At 28.5% G+C, this 24874-nt stretch overlaps 1 protein-coding gene across 4 annotated transcripts in view; it reads left to right on the top strand.

The window, feature by feature from the left end:
- LOC107440894 (latrophilin Cirl) overlaps positions 1–22145 on the top strand; it is a 175575-nt gene extending 153430 nt beyond the window's left edge. For all 4 annotated transcript variants that reach the window (XM_071188379.2, XM_071188381.2, XM_071188380.2 and 1 more), the window contains 11 exons: positions 629–784; positions 933–1129; positions 3463–3512; positions 3590–3701; positions 4206–4309; positions 6709–7102; positions 7724–7827; positions 8770–8938; positions 9968–10087; positions 14034–14094; positions 19196–22145. In XM_071188379.2, the coding sequence (XP_071044480.1) occupies positions 629–784; positions 933–1129; positions 3463–3512; positions 3590–3701; positions 4206–4309; positions 6709–7102; positions 7724–7827; positions 8770–8938; positions 9968–10087; positions 14034–14094; positions 19196–19962 (2234 nt within the window). In that variant the 3' untranslated portion in view covers positions 19963–22145. The remainder of the gene's footprint in view (positions 1–628; positions 785–932; positions 1130–3462; positions 3513–3589; positions 3702–4205; positions 4310–6708; positions 7103–7723; positions 7828–8769; positions 8939–9967; positions 10088–14033; positions 14095–19195) is intronic.
- Positions 22146–24874: the final 2729 nt, after the last annotated feature.

Genomic DNA, 24874 nt, shown 5'->3' on the forward strand with positions numbered 1-24874 from the left:
TAAACATTAAATAAGTATTGTTTTTAATGCTGTATACATACTAGTAGTAAAACAGATTCTTCAAAGATGGCAAACTTCCCTGTTATTTGATTTTGGAGTACATTTACCCCCAAATTATGTTAAAAATTACAAGTGTATGAAGATGAATGTATCACACATTAAATCTACTATATGTGAATCAGCTACTCATCACACAATTAAAAACAGCAAACAGCCATTTGCAACATTCAAATCTTTATTATTCTCATAGCGGTTAGGCATATATATGCCTAACTGCTTCTTGAATATCCTTGTCATTAATAATATGAAATAGATAGTAAGTGAAAATTAAAAAAAGAAAACTAGTATAAAAAAATAAGTTCACCTGTTAAAGGAATTGAGAAAAACATTTTACGAACAATCTTTATTTCAATTTTCTTAGATAATTAAGAACAGTAAGAAAAAGAATCACTTTCATTGACAAAGAAAAAAACCTATAAATTGGTAATAATCACTAAATTTAACATGGGGTTTTGCAATCAAGTCATCATTCTTGATTTTCTTTTAAAAACATATCATGAAAATAAATATATTTTACAAACTACTTGTTACACTTTTACTGTAATTATATTTTTACTTTTCTTTATAGTAATGTCTCTTCAAGTTTTAAAATCCAAGAATCCAAGGACTTTAACTTTTCCAGTTATGAATGAATTATCAACAGAAGATGAAAACACAAATTGGTTATATATGCAAGACAGTATTGTTCTTCCTCATAAAGCTATTGAAAGTTATGAGAGAAATGGTGATTAATGCTCAAAATTTTATATATTATTTGTTTAAATGTTAAAGGATTTCAATGTTATTGAAGTATGTTTTTTTACTGAATTCTTATAATGTTTTATATTAAAATAAGTATTATGATGATGTTCAAATGTGTTTCTGGTTTTTAGGGTTTTATAAAGTAGTGTTCATTGCTTTCAACAAATTGAACACTTATCTTAAACCAACATCTTCTCAAGTAACCCTAGAACATGAGTCGGAAAATATTTCCCAGATAATAAATTCTAGAATTATTGGAGCATCTATTGATAAAAGCGGTAATAACAAACTGGACCAGCCTGTTATTGTTACTTTTAAACATCTCATAGTGAGTATAATGTCATTTTTTATTACTAATTTCAGTAATCTCTAAGTAACATATTGTTACTTTCATTACTTAGAAATAAATTATAGAATTTTGTGTACAAAAATGCTATGACAAGCATCTATAATCACCAAGTTGTATATATATTGTAAATCTATTGTAATTTGAATATTTAGAAACAAATTATAGAATTTAATACATCTTCCTACAAAATAATATGCCTCACCTAATTCGTTATAGAGGATAGGGGCAACATCACAAAAAATTCAAACCAATATTGCACTGTTAATACATACACTGATGGGGAAAAAATTCCAACAGCAAGGAGTTGTGCTAGATAAACTAAATTTGGTATGCTTGTTTATACAACTAAAAGAGGTCTAATCAAATTTCACACTTGGCGCTAGTAGCGCAACTGTGAACATAGAAATCAGAATTGCTTTAAATACATGTTCTATAGTTTTTAAACATTATTTTTTGTTAAATTTTGACATGGTGAGTTGTTTTTAGTCAAGAAAGAAGAAGGCGAAGAAGCTATTATCAACAGCTCACTGACTTTGTTGTTATGTAATAAGCCTGGAAGAAAGTAGATTTCCATTCTGCGGTAATGCAGAAAGACTGGGGAGAAATGTATTCCCTGCGTATGATCATTTGCCGCAGTGGTCAAGAGAAGGTACTGCTTCAGGAAGACCAAGCTCGGGGCGGCGTCCATGCCACCTTACTCAGAGGGAAGACCGCTGTGTATGGCTGTGGCGCACCATACTGCATCAGCATCAAAAATTCGAGCCAGTTGGCAATGCAGTGACACAACAAACTGTTACATATCGGATACTTCAAGTACAGCTCCAAGCAAGATGCCTTGTAGCTTGTATTCCACTCACTCCAAACCACTGCCGTTTAAGACATGATTTATGTTGAGTTAGAGCTCACTGGAGGTCAGAATGGAGATCTATTGTGTCTTCTGATGAAAGTCAGTTTTGCCTGGTCCCAGTGATAGCCGTATATTGGTTAGAAGGAGGCCAGGTGAGCACCTGCTACCAACCTGTCTCCGGCCTAGACACACTGGACCTACACCCGGAGTTATGATCTGGGGAGCAATTTTCTATGACAACAGGAGCACTCTCCTGGTTATTCCATGCACCTTGACTGCAAATTTGTACATCAACCTGGTGATTCAATCTGTTTTGTTGCCATTCTTGAGCCGCATTCAAGGGAGCATTTTCCAACAGGATAACGCTCGCCCTCATACTGTTGTAACCCAACGTGCTCTACGGAATGTCGGCATGTTGCCTTGGCCTGCTAGATCACCAGATCTTTCAACAATCGAGCACATCATTAGATGACAACTTTAGCGTCATCCACAACCAGCCTCAACTATCCCCATATTGACAGACCAAGTGCAACAGGCATGGAACTCCATCCCACAAAATGACGTATGACATCTGTATGACACAATGCATGCTTGCATTCAAAATTCTGGTGGTTACACTGGCTATTAATGCACCAGGTATTTCACACTTGAAATAGTTTTTCTCTTAATTGCATTAACCTGTGATCTTGAAACTTAATCAATTAAATATGTTACTCAGACAAACATATTGCCGAAATTTCATTTCTCTACAATGTTTGTTGGGTTTATTTTTCCATCAGTGTATATTGTACTGTTAAGAGATGAAAATTTCTTTCTTACATCAAGACATTAGTTTTAGATATCTTAGGTATGATATCATCAATTGTTTAAGGTAATAATTAGAAATCAAAATAGTGTAATGCCATCATTAGGCTCTTAGAAATTGATAATTATATAATAAAAAATTATTCTTTTATCATCTTTGGATAAAACACTTTTAACAATTTAGAGCTAAAAATTGATTGCTTGTTTCTCTCAAATAGTTTCACGGACATGGTGTAATACAAAAATATAAAATTTAACATTAAGAGGTTCCAATTCTATTTTCCAGATTGCAACTAACTCCTTTATTATGAGTATAAAATATCTGAATTTGACAGAAACAAAAATATGTTTATTCAGAGAAATAATGTTTTGGGCTCTAATTTCTTAATTTAAAATAGCATCTAGACTAAGTGGTGAGTTTAATTAGGATTGCATCTAAGTGCATGAAAATTTTATAATTTGGTCCAAAGCTTTAATTTTACTTTTGCACACTGCTCATTAAAAATCTCCTAGTGATCTTAAGTAGGTAACCCTTCCATATAATAATTTGCAATATTGGTTTCTATAGGTTAAAATGATTTATCAATCTTTATATTGTTTATTTTTTTAATGGAACTGACTATATTTTGCATATATTAAATATTTATCTTTACCATCGTAGGAAGAAAATGTAACATCACCAGTTTGCGTGTATTGGGATTTTTTCTTGAGGTAAGTAGTTTTTTTTTTTTTTTAATTGTTCAAAAAATGGTTTCACATGTTTTAACTCAAACACTTTAATTTTACAGAGATTGGTCCCCTCAAGGTTGCTGGGTTGAGTCAAGTAACAAATCTCATACAGTTTGCCTTTGTAATCATCTGACAAATTTTGCACTAATGATGAATTTACAAGCAGAATCAGTAAGTATGAGCAAAATCAAGAGAAACTCAGCATGTTTATTAGTTAGTGAAAATAGTTGAATGAATTTAAGAAATGTTCAGTCAGTTAAATAGAGTGCAAAATAATATAAGACAGTAAACATAACTAAAATATTGAAATTACAAAATCAGAAATTTTTCTGATATAAAAGCAACCAATAAGTATAAATACATAACGCTAGCACCATGCAGGATGTGCTAAACTGACTCGTTGGTAGAAAAATTCGGAGTTACATTTTGAAAATCTCTAAATATATTCTTCTGATATACTTTCATGACATATATTAAAAGAAATATTTATATTACCTTGATAAATTATGGTCATTCTCAGGCAACCAATGCCTTTTTTAAAGATAGTTTTATCAAAAGAATGAACAAAATACTTCTTAATTAAGTTTTATTTTTATAGACAAATGGCGAATCAGTTTCTTTGTAGGTTTGTTTTGACTACTTTTTATTAACATATATCTGTTACTTTTATTTCAGATAATGCCAATGGATAAAGACTTCCTGAGTATGATTATTATGGTTGGATGCATAATTTCCATTGTTTCATTGATGATCACACTCACTATTTTATGTATAATAAGGTTGGTAATCATCATGATATTGCAATCTATTTATAACTACATTTAAATTTTTCTCTGAAAAATTATTTACACTCACTATTTAAAGTATAATAAGGATAGTAATCATCATAATAATGCAATCCATTTATTACTACATGTAAATTTTTTCGCTGAAAAATTACTTAGAGAAAAAGGTTATAACCATCAACTTCTCATCCTTGTGATAAAAATGAGAATCTGAAAACTACAGCTGAATGCAAAAATAGTTTATCACAGATCAACATTAAATACTGTTTTATGCATAATCCACTTTTTTATTTTGCTTAACTATAGTTAGCATTGATGCACAATACCAGTATTTAATTTAACCACAAATTTTGCAGAGCCGGATTGATGTACAGGGCCATATTTATTGCAAATGAGCCACAAAGGATCATATATTCAATTATAACTTTTTTTTAAATATTTAAACTGCATTGAACATTAAAACATGTTTACTGCTGAGTTTTTATAATGGCTAAAAATACCTGACTGAAATTGATAGTTCGGTAAATATTTTTTATCAGTCAAATGCTACATTTACAATTTATACTTGTATTATTCTACAGCTATTATGAAGACCTAAAATGCACACATGTAAACACAGTTCAATTTCTTTTTTAATTGTTAGCATTTAAAAAACAAAACATTTTAAAACAATTCCTTGAATTAATTAGGAAAATGAAACTAAAATTTTACAAAATTGCAAAAGAAAATTAATTAAAGAATAATTATGTAAATACTTAATTAAAATAATCAACAAAAATAATTGAAAGAAAAACACTTAAAAGCAGAAATGATTATTTTAGAGGCCATCAAGAACAAAGAACTTTTTGTCGATAGATTAAGTAAGTTGAAAGAAAACTCAGAGAAAAATTTTTAGTCGTAATTTTTTTAGTAAACTTATATTCCAGTACTGCCAGAAAAGTTTGCTTCATATGTGGTTGTAGATTGCTGATAAGAAATACCAAACTCCTGTGACTTAAATAAAAATATGATTAATTGATAAAATTAGAGAATTGGGAGGGAGCAGTTGTGAAAATTTACCTTACACATCATTCTTGAGAGGTACATTAAATTCAATTTGTCAAAAATGGGAAATACATTGAATTAGTTTTTAAAAAACAAATTAGTTTCACTTCCTTCAATTTTTGGGCCCCTGGTGAAATTCCTAAAAAATCTGGTTCTTGAGGCCCTACTTAATCTGGCACTGACTGCTTGTTTAATATTATGCCATAATATATATTAAAACCAGTTTTATTTTAGATATAATTTAAGAGTAAATGGTGTTTAAAGCATTTTTTTTTTTACTTTTAAATATGTATAAACATAAATAATAAAAAAAAATTAAAGAAGCAAACTCTTTAGTAGGTAAAATTGTAACTTCATATAAATTATAATTTTTAACTTAAAGGGGAAATATCTATATGTTCTGTCTGTTTTTTCTTAAACAAAGTATGTAAAATTTATTTTTACGATACGTAATGAAATTCAAACTTGAACGGAATGAAATCAGATTACATGACTCTCATACCAAGATTTCTAAATGTGCAACTTTTGTATTAAGTATTTAGTCAATTTACAGTTAACTTTTTAATGACAAAAGTATTCTATTTGATACAATATTTAAAATCAAATTTCTTAAACATGGTAGTAAATTTCCATTAAACCTGAGTATGTTTATTTTGTTAGCTACCTCTTAAATTTTTAAAATGTACATCCCTATGATTTCAATTCTAAATACAAATTTTTAAATTATTGATAAAGGTGGACACAAACAGAAGGAGAACATAAAGGTCAAAAGGTGAACTTGCCGTTTCAAAGGTTTTCAAATGGCGAGAAAAAACGTAATTATATACATATGTATATGAATAACATTTTGCCATCACTTTTTACCTTTCGGGCTTATACAGAGCAATGTCTTCAAAATATTCCAAATTTGAAAGCATTAAAATTATTCTATATTGTGGTATTGCTTAAATGACTGAAAGCAAAAACAAATGCAGACAGTTTGAGGTTATTAGAAATGCATTAATTTTGCACAAAGTACCTAAACTCCTCGATTTCTGTTTTTTAATCTAGGAATATCCAGTCAACTTTATTTCAGTAAAAATTTAAACGTTAGCATATTTTTTTTTTTAACATTTTATATCATGTTATTAAAATTAGAATAGCTTAAGAGTTCTATAACATTTAATTGACCTATACTGATTTCTACATTTTATAAATAATATTTATGTAAGTTATCAATTTTTTATTTATATAACAATTATAATTTAATGTAACTAAAAGAAACCTTCTTTAAAATCTATTTGAAAAATGAGTGCTATTAACAGAAAAATATTTCAGCCTTTGTGACAATTTTTTTTTTTTTTTTTTAGTGTGGACTTGACAGAAGACAGTGTTTTCATTCATAGAAACATGTTTTTCTGCCTTCTTCTTTCGGAATTGATTTTTATAGCTGGCATTAACCAAACAGACCATTATATTGCTTGTGCTGTTATTGCTGGATTCTTGCAGTACTTGTTTCTGGCTACTTTTTCTTGGATGTTTTTTGAATGTTATCACCAGTACATAACTTTAATTCGATCTTGTGATGTCAAAAAAGGAAAATGCTATTGGTATTATGCTGCTTCCTATCTTTTACCAGCAATCATTACTGGAGTTTCTGCTATAATTGATCCTCTAAGCTACGGAACAAAATATTATTGTTGGCTTCGTGCTGATAATTATTTTGTGTTCAGTTTTGTTGGACCAGCTGTAGGAATAATATTAGTAAGTACAGACATATTTTCTCTTTACTTGTTTATTTTTATGCTAAATCTTAAGTAAATAAAATATTAAGCATCGTAAAAATTTAAAATCATCCCATACTGGAGATTAACAAAAAAAATCAGCATTTCTGTACCAATATTGTGCACATTATTTTTGAGAATCGAATAAGTATGACATGGGACTTTTCACATGAACAGCAATATTTCAGTTTTTATTGTTACTTTACTAGTTTCGATTTTTGTGAACATTCCGTACATTTTACAAGATTTATTTTTACCATATCAATGATACCTTGAAACTTTGTAATTGAATTCTTCTTAAATTTTATATCTTTGCAAATGAGAAAAAGATTACTAAATTCAAATTTACCATTTCCAAGCATCTTACTCAAAATCTCATTGCCACTTTATTAGTACTAAACATACTAGATTCGATTTTAAAAATAAAAAAATTCATATTATAACTATGAAATTTTATGTTTAAGTTCATACTTCTTCTTATCAATTAAGAAAAGTTAAATATAATATTTCATCAATAGAATGAAGTAAGTTTAAACTGTTATAATTTATTCAATTGTACTCTTCAAGGCGTGTTTTATAAAAATTTTAATTTTTTTTTTAGGGTGGAATGGTATTCTTGTGTATTGCACTATGCATGTTTTTTCACAAAATGTCACTTACAACTACAATCATAGGAAATACTGATGTTAACCTTTCTACATTTAAGTAAGTTAACACTTAAGTAAGTTAATACTGCAATAATTTGATTGATTTTTTAATGTCTGGAATTAGCAAAAATGAAATTCCAATTCATAGGTTAAAAAAATATTTAATTTTTTTTCACCCCCCTCCACAAATAATCTTAGTATTAGGTACAAAAAATATGTAATAAATTTCGATTATGATTTCTAATGACTAATTATTAACAGGTAGATTAATGTTTGAATTAGAAGGTGTCTATTACATACTATGCTAAATTACTCTTCATTTTCTAAATTTTTTCCAGTCTACTGATTTTATTAGAATGTGAAGGAAAAAAAATAAGAGACAAAGGTTTAAGTTACATTTTAGCTCAACAGTTATATTTTAACTCAACAACTCAGAGAAATCCTTATAAGTAGCCATTGAAATCTGATTGGACATTGACATTAAACTTTTTCGACCAAGCTGAAATACCGTGTATCACTGGACAGTGGATTACAAAGAGTTAATAAAACTACTGCCTATTAGAGAGAAATTCAACAATTAATGTAAATTCTTAAAACTTAATGGTAAATTTTTTGTACAGTTGAGCTTAGTTCACTACTAAAATCAATGTTCCTGCTTACTCTAAAAAATACTGTTTTTTTTTAAAAAAAATATATATAATTAATTAAAGAGTAAAAATTGTTGAATGAGTTCAATCAAAAAGCAAGAAAATAAGAAGCAATAATAAAAAAGCCATTTAGTTTCATCTAACAATCAAACTGTTCTTGATGCTTTTATTCTGCTCTTCACTTAGATTGAGCCTGATTTGTTTAAGGCTTTGCCTTTAATTGCTTTCCCGGGATTTTTTTTTTTTTTTTTTTGCCATATTGTGTAAATTGATAAATAGTTAAAAAATTTGTATGTATGTAGAAATTTTACTGCATACTTAACTTGCTTTAAACTGAATGTTTTATTTTCCAGAAAGTGGAACAGAAGAAGCTTTATTTTAATTACAATTTTATGCTGCACATGGACATCAGCCTTCTTATTTATTAATGAGCGATCCAGTTCATTAGCGTTTATATTTTCAATATTCAACAGCATTCAAGGTGCTGCAATTCTAATTTTATACTGTTTTCAAAATGAAAAGGTAACTTTAAATAACATCTCTGTTAACTTTATTGTTTAACCTAATTTAACAAATCTTAATGAAAATCATTTTAAAATACATTTTAATTAGACTTTTTAACTGATATTGATTTTGATATTTACTTTTCTTATTGCAGTTGTGTATTTTAAGCAATTTTTGTAATGTTTCTAAAGAAGCCAAGTCCTAGAAAACTATTCCTTTAATATTTACTATTGGTAATAAATGTATAACATGTTTCATTTCATTTTTAATAAACTTAAAGAAAATATTTTACTCACTACTTGAAAAGGCAAAAAAAATCTACAAATTTATCATTATTTAACAAAACTTCTTATTTTTCTACAATTATTTCGTATTATTTTATTTACTAATATTTTATTGTATGTAAAAGTAACAAAACCAGGAGTTAGTTTTTCTGTTTCTTTTTATTGAGTACCAAAGCAAATATAGGAATGTATCTTAGGCCCAAGGTTATCATCGTAGCTAATAATGAGTAAAACAAAGTATAAATCAAAAGTTATTAATTGCCTCCTCATAAGCTACAACAAGCTTATGCTTTCCTTTTTAAATAGTAACTGTCAAAGAGGACAAACAAAACCATTCATTTGGCCTCGCCATAGAATTATAAACATTATGACAAAAAATGATGATATATTCATAAATAAAACTAAGACATATCTTTCAATTTGGATTTAATTTGTATGAAATATCATCCAGAAGATTTTAGAACTTAATATAAATCCTATAATAATTTATAGTGACCGTCAAGAGCATGGTCGTCTATAACCAGAAGCAAGTCTGAAGTCAAGACTATTTAAATTCCATTAATACCTTTTTTTCCTTGTGGTTTTGTAAATCAAAATACCCTCTGCACAAATATTTTAGCATATTTAATCTCTCAAATTATAGATTGCATCTTAGTTCATGAAAATCTGTTTATTTGATCAAAATTTATTAAGGTGTTGTGTTTTTTATTTATATATAATTTTTACTTATGCAAATTTTTACTTATGCAAATTTTTTTTGTAGGTGAAAGAAGAATTTAAAAAAGTTTTAAGAAATGATATATGTTTTAAAAAGACAAAAGAACAAGAAACACAATCCACAAGTCAAACTGAAGCCGTAGTGAATACTTCAAGAGATTGCATTGTAAGTATATAGATGATGATCAAAACTTATAATTACTATCTGGAATTTCATTATCAATGATAATATACTTGACAGATTCAACATTATTATTGATCTCAAACATGATTTTAATTTTTTTAATTATGTAATACTTAAAGATAGTTAAAACATTAAAAATTATACCAGCTGAAATAGAAAGAACATTAGAAAAAAGGATAAGAGAGAGAGAGAAAATTTAATTCAAGGCTTTCATCAGTTAACATTAATTTATCCTTCAATCTCAAACCTGAACCCAGTTCTTGATAGGGCCTGTTTTGTTTTTATATGTAGAAATGTAAGAAAAATGTAAACGAATTTTTCTTAGCTTTATTAAATGAAGCAAGCCATGATATAACAGTTGGTTAGGGGTTTTGTTAAAGCACTGGGCTGTTGTTGTGATGGACTGGGGTGTTACACTCCACAGCAGCTTCAAGCTTGTCCCAGCTTGTATGAAGAAAAAAAAAGGCAACTGATGTGCAATGCTGCCCACATTGCCACCATCATGCCATGTGTCACAAAGTTATGAAGTCTAAACGTCTTTGATCTTTACCTGCAACAGGCTTTTGAGAGACTGCTTGACTTTATTATTAAATTTAGTAACTGAGCTTGGCAGAAAATTGTTATGCAAATATGTTAAAATAGCTCATAAAATAATGATCAATTTTTCTTAACTGCTTTTTTTATCCAATATATTTAAAACCATGATTTTAATAAAATGACATTGCAATTACATCAAATTGCTAACAGTCAATTTTTTTTAAAAACTGTTTTAATAAATTATTAGAGTACAGATTCTTACTAGAGAAAAAATAAGCTATCTGAAAATATATAACTATTACCTTACAATACAGATAATTTTGGATACAGATGTAATTCAAAAACAAAATTTGCAAAATTTCTTTTGGGTGAAGGTTTAGATTTTTTTTTTACTTGATTCATAATTTAATAGTTTAAAGTAATTAATTTTAAAAAATATCTAGAAAGGTGATTTAGAGATATAAACTCTTCTCTCTTGTATACAACATCAATAATACAAATTTATAGATTAAATTTATCAATCAATAATACAGAGTATTACTAAACCACTGACTTTAATATTTTTTTTAAAATCCCAACCAAAAATAAAATAATATAAATATATTTTTAAGTGAAAAAAAAAGTCTCTTAAATCTGATTAATCATAATCAATTAAAATCAACTTCAACCATGATGAAGGTGGTATTAAAAGTATCAAAACCCAAAACCAGTTGATAATCAGAAAGGAGGCGGAATACGATTACTATAAAGGCTCTATTTTCCTGCAGCAATCAGATTGACTTTGCTACTTTAAATTTCACCTTCATTTAAGCAATTTTTTTAGTAGCCAAATCTTAGGAAACTATTCCTTTAATATTTACTATTGGTAATAAATGTCTAATATGTTTCATTTCATTTTTAATAGACTTAAAAGAAAATATTCTACTCACTACTTGAAAAAGCAAAAAAAAAATATATAAGTGTATTGTTATTTAACAAAACCTTTTCTTTCTACAATTATTTTATGTTATTATTTTATTTACTAATATTTTATTATATTGAAAAATAACAAAACCAAGCGTTTGTTTTTCTTCTTCTTTTTATGACAGTGATCTTGATAATACAGGGATGAGATTCCTCCTCGGATTCGCGAATTTCCGCTTTCTTTTAGATTTTTCCATTTTTTCAGCTAATTTCCACGCAAGATTTTTTTTGAACAAGTTAAAATATTTTATTAGAAATTTAATTTTCCACGGAGTGAGAGCATTGAAGTCCTCATTCCTCCCTCTGAAGTTTCTCAAAAACTCATTACCTTGGGATAAAGCTGGTTGATAAAGCTTTATACAGGGATGAGATTTTTTCACATTTCAGCCTTTTTATCAAAAACTCGGATTCTCTAAAAGTTTAGTTTTTTTTTTTTTAAAATAAGTATCCCGTTTTTTTTTTTTTTTTTTTTTTTTTTTTTTTTTTTTTTTTTTTTTTTTGAAAATTCAATCATTAAAATGAAATAATCGTATTTATTTACGATTTTCAAAGATAAACAGAAAATTCAAACTACATCCTAGCTGCTAACCCTTCCGTATTTTTACCAATTTTAGCTATTTTCTCTTCACAGGAAATAAGATTTTCCGTATTTTTATTCGTCCACCGGATAGCTCGTATTTTTGCAATTCGTCCCTGCAATTCGACGTCGTGACCCTGTTGTCTGGCGTGAAAGCAAACGAAAAATAATAATAATAATAATAATAATAAATAAAATAATAGAGGTGGATTTCCAGTGAAAATATTTATTTGCTCATTCAATTAATCTGTAAATTTTTATTTATTATGTCGAAACAAAAACAATACAAACAAGCCTTTTAGAAATCCCAAGTCCAGTCTCTCGCGATTTTAATATCAATCATCGATTTTCGTATTTCCCTAATTTAAAAGTTGCGCAATGCGATTCTTATTTACGCTATTTAAACATCGTACATTATGATTCTTAGTTACGAGATTTAAAAATCCAATATCGCGCTTGTATTTATGCATTTTTAAATTCGCGATTTTATTATCAAACATTGATTTTCGTATTTACCTGATTTAAAAGTTGAACGTTGCGAATCTTATGCAGGCGATTTAGATATCGTACATTGCGATTCTTATTTACGAGATTTAAAATTCCGATATAGAGATTTGTATTTACGCGCTTTTAAAACCTTATGTAGCGATTCGTATTCACGCGAGCTTAAAATCCTATGTCGTGATTCGTTTTTGCGGTTGTAATATCAAACATCGATTTTCGTATTTATACGAAATCCAATCCAATATAGCGATTTGTTGTTGTTGTTCATCTACTTCGCACTAGAGCTACACAATGGGCTATTGGCGACGGTCTGGGAAACATCCCTGAGGATGATCCAAAGACATGCTATCACAATTTTGATCCTCTGCAGAGGGGATGGCACCCCCGCTTCGGTAGTCCGACGATCTGTACGCGAAGTCCAGCACTTTATGGTAGAACAGTTTAACGAGGGCCAATACAGCACACCCTCGGTCCCTACGCACACTGATCCAAGTGGTCACCCACCCGCACACTGACAGCAGCCAGTGATGCTTGACTTCGGTGGTCTGCTGGGAACCGTGTCTTAACGATCAGTCCACTGCGGGACACATAGCGATTTGTATTTACGCGCTTTTAAAATCCTATTTAGTGATTCGTATTCATGCGAGCTTAAAATCCTATGTCGTGATTCATTTTTGCGATTGTAATATCAAACATCGATTTTCGTATTTATACGTGCTTTAAAAATTAGACATTGTGATTTATATTTGAGCGATTTGAAAATTATGCATCGTGATTCGTGTTTACGTGCCTAAAAATTACGCATCATGATTCGTATTTCTGCATTTTTTAAAATTCGATATAGAGTTTCATATTCACGTAATTTAAAAGCCTCATATTGGGACTCATATTCTCTCAATTTAAAATTAAGACGTGATTAATATTTATATATTCATACAATTTTGAAATTAATCATCAGGATTTATAATCACATGGTTTGCAAGTTTAAAGATCTCACTTTTTTGTCAAATTTTTGCGTGTGTGTGTATATATATATATATGTGTATATATATATATATATATATATATATATATATATATATATTCATTCTTGGATTTCCTCTTTTTTACTTTCTGACTACTCTCATCCCTGTTAATAACACATCATATTTTGATAACATTCATTCTTGTTTTTCTTCTCACTTAGATATTAATTTGCAACATCTATTGTGTATATTTTTTAACTAGATTTTTAGAAATTATTCAGCACAGGGGTTAAAGTGCACCCTGTATTTTTACAATTTTATGATTGCTCTTCTAGTAACAAATATTTTAGTAATATTAAAATGAAGACAATTTTATTTTCAGTCAAGAGAATTTTGGGCGGCAGCTACAGAAAAAATTCCTACATCTTCAAATAATGTCACAGGTAATATTCTTCCTCATCTCAAACATGAAGCTCTGACTTGTGGTTGATTAATAATATATAAGGTGGTGTTCAAAAATATTTTAAAAGTCAAATGAATATTTATTCTAAATCTGCTTTGTAGAAAGTATTTTATGTGAACAATAATTCTTAATTTAATGTAATGTACATGGTAAAGCCGAACCATTATGACCATTAAATTAATTATACACAGGTCCACTTTTGGCTCACGCCTTCAAGAAAATGTCACTAGATAGGTTTTATTTTATTTTATAACCGTCGTTGAACAGCCGACCCAATTTCATGGGTTTACGACTACTTACGTTCAACTCCGTAGCCTTGTAATTTTGAACCAATCCAGAAGACAAGGAAACTCCTGGATCAGTACCCCCAGAGGTATTGATTTGTTGTGGGAACATGGAGGACTTTGAGACTCGACAGATTTAACGTGCATCAGTCACCATTTACTACACGGGGAGTCTTCAGCCGGCGAGGATCGAACCCACGACCTCTTGGATATGGGCCCAGCGCCCTACCGACCAGGCTATCCCGGCCTCACTAGATAGGTTGTCAATTACTAATTTTACAAGAAGTTTAATCAAAATTCAGCTATTTTCAAGTTATTGTGACACAATTGTATTTAAGATCTTAGCCGCCAGTCTTTTTTTTTTATCATAAATGGAATTAAGATGCAACATGTTAAATGGCTAGCACATGCCACAGATTCATCAAATGTAATCAGTGTCATAGAAAGGTGTTTCGATACTTGGAGCAATCTTCTTAATAAGATGTTCCTTAGAAGAAAAAAAAAGAAAAAAATGATAATCACTGCAAGAGGGGAAAAAAAATCCACTTTTATAAAAAAAAAAATCATCTAAATATATATTTTAAATTCATTTTGTACTAAATGCAAGCAGAAATTATTGTGTGGTAAAACAATTATTATTACCAACAAAATATTTATATACTTTTAAATGAAAAAAAAAAGTTAATAACCTTAAAAAAAAATTTTTTAAACCTGTTTTAAAATTATATTTTATTCTTCAAAAATATTTAAGTCAAGTATTTATGTGTTAAAAATTTTCATTTCATAAAAAATATAAATGCATAGATTTAAAGATTTAGTATTCTTAGTTGTGTTTTAGATGTCCCCTTTGACCACACACTTCTATCTAGAATTCATCCTCATATTTTACAAACTGTTCCAATTGGAACTTTGGAGGCAATGATTGGAAGCATAATTCCAATTTTGTTGTTCTGTTTTAAAACTCAAACAAGATAACAATGTAAAACATACATAATTAACTCGATGTATAAGTGCAATGGTGAAAACCACCCCTAACCATCATGATATGATCTACCACTATCAGCACTCCCAAAAATGACCTTCAAATCCTAATATTGAAACTACCTACTTGTTAATGACATGTGACACAAGTGTTGAGCAAGTAAAAGACAACAATGCCTTAGCACAGCTTGCTATTGAATTAGGAATTATGATTTATCAAACTAAGCAACTCTCTCTCAATTTGTTCAACCTGTAATCATGCTCAACAATAGTAATAATTGACAATGATACTTTGAAAAAATAGGTACTTACCCCTCTTCTTGTTGAACGTCATCCATAACAGATTTTGATGATGAAATGTTCAAAAACACAAAAGAAGAAAATCAAATCTATTTATATCCAGGACACAAATTTCTTTATTTTTGCACTTGAATAATGAGACAGCCATTTTAACTTCTATGACACTAGGGAACCCATCTTTGAACACTGGAACAACTGTCCTGCGATTACTGTGTGTTAGGCACTTAAGCCAAAGAAAAGAAGACTTCAAAGATCAATTTTTATGTAATTCTCCTTGATGTGTCTGACAGCATCCTGAAACACCAATCTCAAATCACAATCTAAGTAGCACCGATATCACAGTAAAGGATCGTCGATACTTTATTTCAAAGCTGAGGCATTCAGTCTATGCCCAAACAATCATATTACCCCCATTATTGACAGGTCCTTCCCCTCTTCTTTTTTATATAAGAAGAGATGCAAAAATTACCAGTCATCACACTCTTTCTTTGATAAAGGATAATCATTAAAATTCAGGTTTAATACAAAATTTGTCTTCAAAAACTGGGGCCAGTAGCATTATCTTTTCCTACATTTATAGCAGCAAGTTTTTATCACATCCACTTGTTCAGGGAAGAAGCTAGATGCTACATGCAAAAACCGGTCCCCGACTGCTCAAAAAGGAAGCTTCTCGAGGCTTCCTACGTTATGAGGATGGGTACTTGAAGGTAACCGAAAACAAGAGCGGAGCACCACAATTTGCATATATCAAGGTCTTTATGAAGGACAAGGTCAGCCACACCCTCAAAAGGAGAAGAAGGGGGAGAAAATTTGAATGAAAGGCCTGTTGCTATGCGACCATGTCACATAATCACCTCCTGCTTAAAAACAAAAAAATTTTAAAAAATCTTGATCAAAAATAAATGATTAGCAAAAGGTGTGGAAAATGTTAAAACTTCTTTTAATTTATTAGAGAGATTTACCTGCCAATAAGCATTGTTGAAATTTAAAAGACTATAATATTTAAGCAAACAAGCATCATTAATTAAGGTGGAAATTTTAGGGAGGGGATATGTTGAACATTGAATAACAGAGTTTAATAATCTTAAGTTGAGGGCTATTCAAAAAGTATATTTGTTTGTGTTATTAGATTTTATACTCACCAGATCATTAGACAAGTCCAATTAGAGACATTTCTATGAAAAACCGGTCCCTGACCACTAAAAAAAGAAGCCTCCTGAACATTCTTTAGCATACATCATGAGAATGAGTACTTGAAGGTGACCAAAAACAAAAGTGGACTGACACAATTTGCATGTATCAAGGATTTTCGAAAGGACAAGGTCAGCCACACCATTCAAGGGAAAAGAAAGGGGAGGGAGAAAAACTTGAACGAAGGGCCTGTTGCTATGTGACCAAGTCAAAAAATTAAATTCAGAAATTTTGTTATAAAATCCTTTGAATAAATGAAAGTCCTAAAATCTAAAATTTGATTCTGAATTCAAATTAATAATTGTTTAGGTCTTTGCTCAAAAACTTTTTTTAATAATCTAAACGTTTATAATATTTAAAATTCTGTATAAAACAATTCATTAAATTTAGTATCAAAAGAATTCATTAGATTTAGAATCAAAGAATTTGTCAAATTGATAAAACAATTTTTTTAAAAAATGGAACAAAAATTATAAAATGTTTGGAATTTGAATATAATAATAATTTTGGAATTTGAATAAATTCTATACCTTCTTAACAAATAGTAAAAAACTTTTAAATTTCTATTTTTGAAGTTTATAAATAAATAAATGAGGCAAAAGTTTAGTGTACTTTTTCCTTAACGTTTCAGGAACTCCATACAGAGCAAATGTAGTTTATGTTTGAAAGATGGAATAAGTGATATTTTCTGATTTAAGGGAAGCTTGAGGTAATTAATATTTAAAATATTTAACAGTTATACTTATTATGTAACTCTAAAACAGTTATTTTAATTTTTGTTACTTATTTACATTCTTTATATAACATTTTTTAGAATATTAATCTATTTTTAAAGAGATATAAACTCATTTTCTACCATTACATATGATTTAAAATAGGCTAAACAATATCTCAAGCTTCCCTTCCCAGTACTTTGTTATTTTTGAAGTTAAACATATCTATATTTAACTCTGTAAAAAGTTCTTAAATTACATATAAAAACCTACAATGAGGAGTTTGATCCATTTACTATCATAATAATGCTTGCAGTAAAATTCCAGGACAAAATTTATTATTTCCAAGCAATTGTAGCTTATTCAAAAATTTACCGAAGTCTCCTTCAATAATCCCATAAAAAATGAAATAGTTTTGAAGCAAAACCAACCAACAGCATTTAAAAAAATTATGAAATTAGTATCAATTATCGAACCACGACTAACCTGATCAATAAAATTTCAGATGATTGGATAATTTTAAGATCCACCTATTAAACCTGCAAAACGAATTATTCCTCTCTAATTTTTGATGACAGTAAGAAACTGGTTCCCTCTATCTTCCACCCTCATTAAAACTGAGCAGAACAAAAAGTTAGGTAGAGGGGCAGTCCCTCTTTTTAAAAACATTAAGAGGGAAAAAAGTAATTTTTCAACTTCCTTCAGAAAAACTGAAGCATGATTTTGCGAGAGAAAAAAAATTGGCCTCTAAATATAAATGGCATTATACTACTATATTTGTTTATAAGAGTTAATGTTCACATGGTCGTAATTGTCAAATTAATATTTTTTTCATATTTACGCTTTTTGCACTGAAATTAAAATAAGACTGATCCTTAAATACTTGTTACTTTTTAGAAAGTATTATTTTGACAACTTCGACTTTTTTTCTCTTTTAAAGAAATAGTGGCTCCTATTTAGAGACAGTATACATAACTTAAATTCAGGAATTTCAGATACTTGCCTTTTTACCACTAAGGTACTAATGAACAAAAGGATGGTTATTGTTCTCGACTGAGCCTGCTGCAACATAGTAAAATTATAACATTTCTTTACTTTCAATTTATTCCTCGTTTCAATTTTGGTCAGTGAGTCTTTTTTATCATTTTTTAAAGCAAAACTTCTAAATTTTTTTTAAAAAATGTGAATTTTGATAATATTTTTAAGATCTAACTCCTGCATATAGAAAGTAACATTTCAATTAGAATTCTTCCATGCATAGAAAAATCAGATTTCTCATAATATATACAAAATTAGGTGCAGGTTTTATCAGCCCAAAAATATTCATTGTAAGCTCCTTCCTCAAAACATGAAAAGTTTAATTTTCATACTAGCAATCAGAAATTTTAATTATTTAGTGGTTTAAGAAGATACTATAATAAAAATAAATTAAGAATACCAAAAAATTTCATACTCACTCCTTATTAAAAAAAAAAGAACATTCTCAGTTTCTGTTAGTGAAATACAACTATTTTGTACTAAAGAAAAAAGATTTGATACTTTTTTTAACAAAATAGAAATTAAAGTAGTATTTATCAATTGATTGACTTTTAACCTTATTTTTACTTTTCAGATTCTTCTGCTCCAATACTTGCTTCAAACTCACTAAATGAAAGTGACGATGATTTAATCTCACAAAATGGCATATGGATGGCTAGGAATAATACCAATTGGAAGTCCTTTTATGGAATGAAAAATGACATTAGTGAAAACACAAACATGCATTCAAACCATCCAGAACACCAATTGGCACATCAGGATAACCACCAATTTTTATTACCTTCAGACAATGGCCTATTTCTAGATCATATATATGAAACCATAGATGATGATGATCTTCCAGATGACAATGCTGATCAAATCCTTCCCCCATTGCAAAGAGCACCACCAAAAGTATACTATTGTAAAAACACTCCTTACAGTGATCAGCAATCCACATCAACTTATGGATTTGATAAACAACCAAGATTAGTAGTGTTTCAAAATAGACAAAATTTATCTCAAATGTCTTGTACGATGCCTAAAGACTGCCGAATTCCACATGATCAAATTAAGCAAGCACGAAATCAAAATAGGCCAATAAAAAGACAAAAAAGTCTTTCAGATGTATCAGTGGCATTTAAATCCTCGTGCCATGAGAATTCCAAGAATTCTTCATCTGATAAATTTGTTCCAAAAAACTCGTCAGAACATTATGAACCCTCATTACCAGATCTGCTCCAAAATCCAAATGATAATTCTATTGTATTAGCAGTTTTAGATGGTAACAAAGTTGTGAGCAGGATCCAGCCAGATGAATCTATAATTCAACCACATTACAAGCTCAGCACATATTGCTGACAAAGTTATAAATAATACTGTCAAACATATTCTGTTATATTTCATACGCAAAGGAAAACTATAATTCCTAGTCTAAATGTTCTTAGCTAGTCACTGTTCAACCGTCCCAAATTTTCCTTTTTTTCTCCTATTTTTACACAGTTTTATGCTAATATTGAGCAAAACGACATTAATTGGTCCTAACTATTCCCTCAGCAGCAAAAACATATTTTTAAAAAAAAGCTCAAAATTGTTAATATTTTCCCAAGCTCAAAGTTTTTTATGAATACTTGAGAAATAATATAGACTTTTACATCGAAATTTAAACAGAGAATAAATTGAAAGTATCCTTGAAAATTTTTCTTTTTATGTTGGGAAGGAAACGGTTGAGACCAATTATCGTGATTTTGATCTAATATTAAAATTTCAGTATGAATAAGTCTTTCAAACAGGAATTTCATTTTTATTAAAACTCTACAGTATAGAAATGATACTTTCATCTTTAACTATTATTCTTGTTTTTAGGTAATATTCAAAATGAACTCCATCACACTTTCTGTATTGTTTTATCTTTTTCCAACAATCTTTCACAAAAAAATTTTTACCAAAGATTTATACGTACTACAATTCTTTAACTATAGTTGTGAATGATTGAATATCGTGAAAATTAGACTTTGATTTATGTATTTCATTTTATATGCATATAATCATCATCAAAATTTTATATGCCTATAATCATTAAAAGTTAAATATCTGAAAACCAGTATTTTTATAATGATAAGATTAAACAATCAAATTCACCAAACTTATTAAATAAAGTCAACATTCAAATATATTTAAATCAAATACTCTGAGTAATAAAATAATACTGGTAACACATTTCTGTACTAATCCGATTGCGAAATTCAGAAAAATATTTGTAAAACTATATCATACTCACAGGCTCCAGCTTACAAGAAAATCGCCTTAGTAGATTTTGGACACCTTAACTATTCAGTGCTTATCTACTTTTTATATTTATTGATCAGTTTTCACTTCTTTAAAATAAAAATGAAATTTTCATGTTCATTTCATTACAAAATTGAATTGAATAAGAATTTTTTTATGTTTCCAGGGTTGCTAACTTTCTTCGCTTTCTGGGGGAAATATTTCTAGTGGTAGCAAACAAATATTTCTCAGTTAAAAGCATTGATTTTGGTTATTTTTCTAACATTGTTCCAATTTTTACTAACACTATCCTAATTTTTTAAAAGAAATACTCTTTCTTTCTCATCTGCATCAATATGAATTGAATATTTAGCTTCATTAAACATGTGTAGGCTAATAAGCTACTTAGTTTAAAATTATATATTATTTTAAGGATGTCCATGATATCTGTTAAACCTTTGCCTATTTTAATTTCCTTTTATGTTCCTATTTTACATTTGCAAGCTTTCAGAAATATAAACAATTGTCTTCTAGGCAAGGCAATGAACATAAAGATTTTCAAAATTCAAGTAGTTCAAATTTTACTTTTATCAAGTAAAAAATTAAAACTACATTTATTTCAACAATTCTGATAAATGTGATATGCATATCACAATGTAACTTAATTCCTACTGGAATTTCTATTTGTATACAATTTAATTTAAGTAATTGGTCAGATTTATGGGAAATGCACTGATATCCAATTCTCTACTAGCATTTATATTGATAAGTTTTGTGCATAGAAACATATGGGTGCTTTTATTAAACTGATGATGTATTCGACAAAAAATAAATACATATTAAAATATGAAGATTAAAATCAAGAAAAACTATTCCAGACATACAACATTAAAATAAAAGCACTTGAATAAATGTTATGCAAATTGTTCTATATTTATGTGAACATTTCCATTCCATTTCACATAATTTGTGCTATGTCTTATATTCAACATAAAGTTCACTTATGATTTATAGATCAGTAATAAATTTCAAGTTGAGCAAAGCGCATGAGAATTCTGAAATAAATATAAACTTATAAAGGGAATTTTAGATCTGTACTGTATTTAGTTATTCTATGATCAAATGCTTGTAAACTTAATTTTAAAATTATTACGAAAAAACTAGAATTTCTTAAACATAAAAATCTTACAACCCTAAATGCAAGTTAGGAGGGGGAATAAAATAAATATGCTAAAATACTATGTTCTATTTTTCATAAATTGAAAAAAAAAAAGAAACTAGAATTCCATGACAACAAATCAATTTTATTTTTTATATAGAAAATTGCATCAATACTTATAACAAATAAAGTATTAGCTTGTGAAAATAAATATTAGTGCATTAATTACTATTGGTGCATTAATTACAGTACTAAAATTGTATGCAAATTATCATGTGTCAATTTTATTCAACTTAATTTATAAAATAAATCTAAAACTTTATTAAACTCAATTTGCAAAAAGTTATATTCGATAATCAAATGCATATAACTTTGAAACAAAAAGTGTGTGATCGAAAAACTGAAATTTCGTAACTGCAAAATTTGAAGTTATATTTTACTTATAAAAATCTTATTCATGCTTATCATAAACAAAGTATTGACTTACATTGATCAGAACAAATAAAAACTTAATTATTAGTACATATTTAGTAAAAAAAAAATTAGATCTGTACTGAATGTAGATAATACTACAAATAACAGTATTATAGAATGAAATTTAGATTGCTGTAACCAAAGTATTATATTTAGATTGTTCAAAACAATGTAAATCTGATGTTATATATAAAATGTAAAAACAAATTAAAAGAAGCAACAAACATATTTTTTCACTTTTTACTGTTCCGAATTTTTTCAGATTTGCAATTTTTACTTTTAAATCTACACTTATATCTGTGCACTTTCTTATTAATTAGTCTGGAAATGTTTGATAAATAAATGTGATAGATGGAAAATAAGGACATTTACATCCTTATCTCAAAAGAATCTACATAAATCATTATTTTGTATTTCCATTTCATAAAGTTATGTGATGACACCATTTTACTTTGTATGATAACAAATTGTGTAAAATTGAGACCAAGCTTTACAAGAATTGTTTATTTTCAATTTGAATTTTTTTTTTAATATTTGTTTATCTCATTATATTTACCTAGTGCATCTATGAAATGGTTGATTTGAATTTGGTTATACTTTGAACCACATGATGTAGTTTAACTCATGATAAATCTTAGAATGGTAATTATGAACATTTTTTACTAAACCATTTAATTAATATAATACTGCCAAATCAGCAATGCTACATATTCTATATACCTGTGGATTACTCTGAATTTTTCATCATTGATCAAAATGAATGAAATGGTTAGAATAAAACTAAATACAGGGTCAGCTTTTTACAAACAATTAGAAATTCCAACTTGGTAATCAAAACTAGAGCTTGAATTTCAGGTTCCAATAAAAAATATCAGTTTAAGCCTCAGTCTTAAAAATCATTGCAACCTAAGAATTGATGTAAACTCTCATTAATTTTCATAGAAAAACTGATATATCAAACAAGATATACCATTATGTAAAATTTAAATAAAACAAAACAATAATTTCTGACATTTTCTCTAAATTACAATGAAGCTCTTTGCAAGTTTTATAATTCAAGAAACAAAATATAAAATACGAAACAAATTATAGTTTGTTTGCTTTGGCTAAACATGCTGTCCATGAAAGAAACAATACTGATTATTAAAAAGTATCCAATGATAAACACTAAATTTATTCATAGCACCATAAAAGGATAACTAACTCTTAAATTGAGTTCATTGCATTGGAGATCAACACTAAATTTGTTATCAGCACTAGGTTTCCCCACAGCACCATACATTTTACCAGCGAAATAAGCTTTAAGATCTTATATTATGCATCATAACTACTTTCTGTGCTAATTAATATTTTAATATCTTATGTAAATCATAACAAAATAGTATTGAAATTGATCTGACATTTAACAGATTAAAAAAAAGTCTCGTTATTTAGATGGGAACTAATATGTTTACTGGATTTGTAAGTCAATGAACAAATCAAGTATCATATGAATGAGTAAATTTCCATTATGTCGAGACTATCCACATGTTCGATTGCTGGTGCCAAACGACTGGGTTAAGAATTTCATAAGGATACTTAAACATATTTTCTTCACACTTTTAGGTGTTGTGAGAAAAATTATTGATGCACTAAGTGAATATAAATATACATTGCATATAATGTATATTATGTACATAAATATCATATACAGGGTGTTGTAATCAAACTTCTTTGCCTACAGAGCAAACTCAAATAAAAATATACTAAACGAAGTATTTTTTTCCTAATACATTGCATTTGCAACTTATTTAATTTCCACATAATGCAGTTTATCCTTCAAGTGTTGAGCTTCTGAGGAAAATTGTACTAAAATTAACCTGCTCTGCACTACTTTTCCAATTAAAAATAGCATAGGAAAAATCTTTTTTTTTTAAGCAGGTAAACCTACAATTTAAAATTTAAAGAAAACCGGGGTGATTAGATGGCTAAGTTTAGAAAACACCAACACTTATCTAAAGCTTGTCTAGAAAGCAATGGTAACTTGTCCAATGGTCACACAATCATGCAGCTTCAATCTCCATGCCCCGCCTTGCCCACAACTGGTTATATTGGCAATGTTTTACTTATCTAATAAATCTTTTATAATTGTAATAAATTTATATCTTAGTACTGAAAGGGCTCATACAAAACATTGACCTTTTTAGTACTGAAGTACAAATATACATTTATAGTTGTTTCTATGTTGAAATTTACTCTGGCAGTATTGAAAGAAATTGTAAAAATCAGTTCTTGAATTTCCAATTTTAGCTGTCCACTTTCATTCAGAGCATTAGTTCCCATTTTTTTTCAAACTTGGAGCAGGTTGCTTCTCTGCAATTAAAAGTAGTTTCT

This window comes from Parasteatoda tepidariorum, chromosome 12 (genome assembly GCF_982258835.1).
Source record: "Parasteatoda tepidariorum strain Cologne lab strain chromosome 12, Ptep-v5.0, whole genome shotgun sequence".
Taxonomy (NCBI): Eukaryota; Metazoa; Arthropoda; class Arachnida; order Araneae; family Theridiidae; genus Parasteatoda; species Parasteatoda tepidariorum.